A 670-nucleotide genomic window follows, 5' to 3' on the forward strand; every position below is an offset into this window, starting at 1 on the left:
TAGCGCGGGTACCCGCCGGTCTCCCATGTTGATGGAAGCCACGGCCACAGTGGGCGCTCAGCGCCGGCAGTGCCAGGCTGGGGGGACGCCTACCCTGAGGAAGGGCACGATCCCATCCCTGGAGATGGCTTGCAGGAGGCGGGGAGCTCCGGTGAGGCTCTGCAGCCCAGCCCCACACGTGGAGAAGAAGGAGCCGATGACAATGACCCACGGGGACGGCCACGCCAGGGTGCCAACCACCAGGTTCCCGTTGACAGCTTCACCAAACCTGTGGGGCACCGGCATCACCTGTGGTTTCGCCCCATGGCTGAGCCCCGAGAGCGCCAGCATCGCGGCGACACAAGACAGATCCTCCCCCCAGGCAGGTCGGCCACCAAGGGACATCCCTCGGGGGGGACAGGACTGGAGACGGGCCCTGCCCTGGCTGCTGACGGCCCCCACACGCCGCGGGGGACAAGCAAGGGAGCGGGGTCTCAGGTAGCTGGGGTCTGTCCTCAGCTCCCACCCATGGCCGTGGGGAGGAAAAAGGGGGAGGTGTGGGATGGGGGGTCCCCATCGGGAGGAGGCTGATTAAGGCTGCGTGCGGTTGGATCCCGTCTGTGTTGGTGCTGGCGACCCAGAAGTGTCACCTGCCGCGTGCAGCGTGCTGGGCTGCCCCAGATAACGCAGG

The 670-nt window shown here is 67.6% G+C and overlaps 1 protein-coding gene across 1 annotated transcript in view; it reads right to left on the reverse strand.

Moving 5' to 3' along the window:
- SLC12A5 (solute carrier family 12 (potassium/chloride transporter), member 5) overlaps positions 1–670 on the reverse strand; it is a 13,964-nt gene that overhangs the window by 5,979 nt on the left and 7,315 nt on the right. Inside the window, 1 exon segment of the mRNA XM_009893513.1 lies at positions 94–268. Coding sequence (XP_009891815.1) covers positions 94–268 — 175 coding nt within the window.

The sequence above is a fragment of the Charadrius vociferus genome, unplaced genomic scaffold, assembly GCF_000708025.1.
Source record: "Charadrius vociferus isolate BGI_N301 unplaced genomic scaffold, ASM70802v2 scaffold259, whole genome shotgun sequence".
In the NCBI taxonomy this organism is placed as follows: domain Eukaryota; kingdom Metazoa; phylum Chordata; class Aves; order Charadriiformes; family Charadriidae; genus Charadrius; species Charadrius vociferus.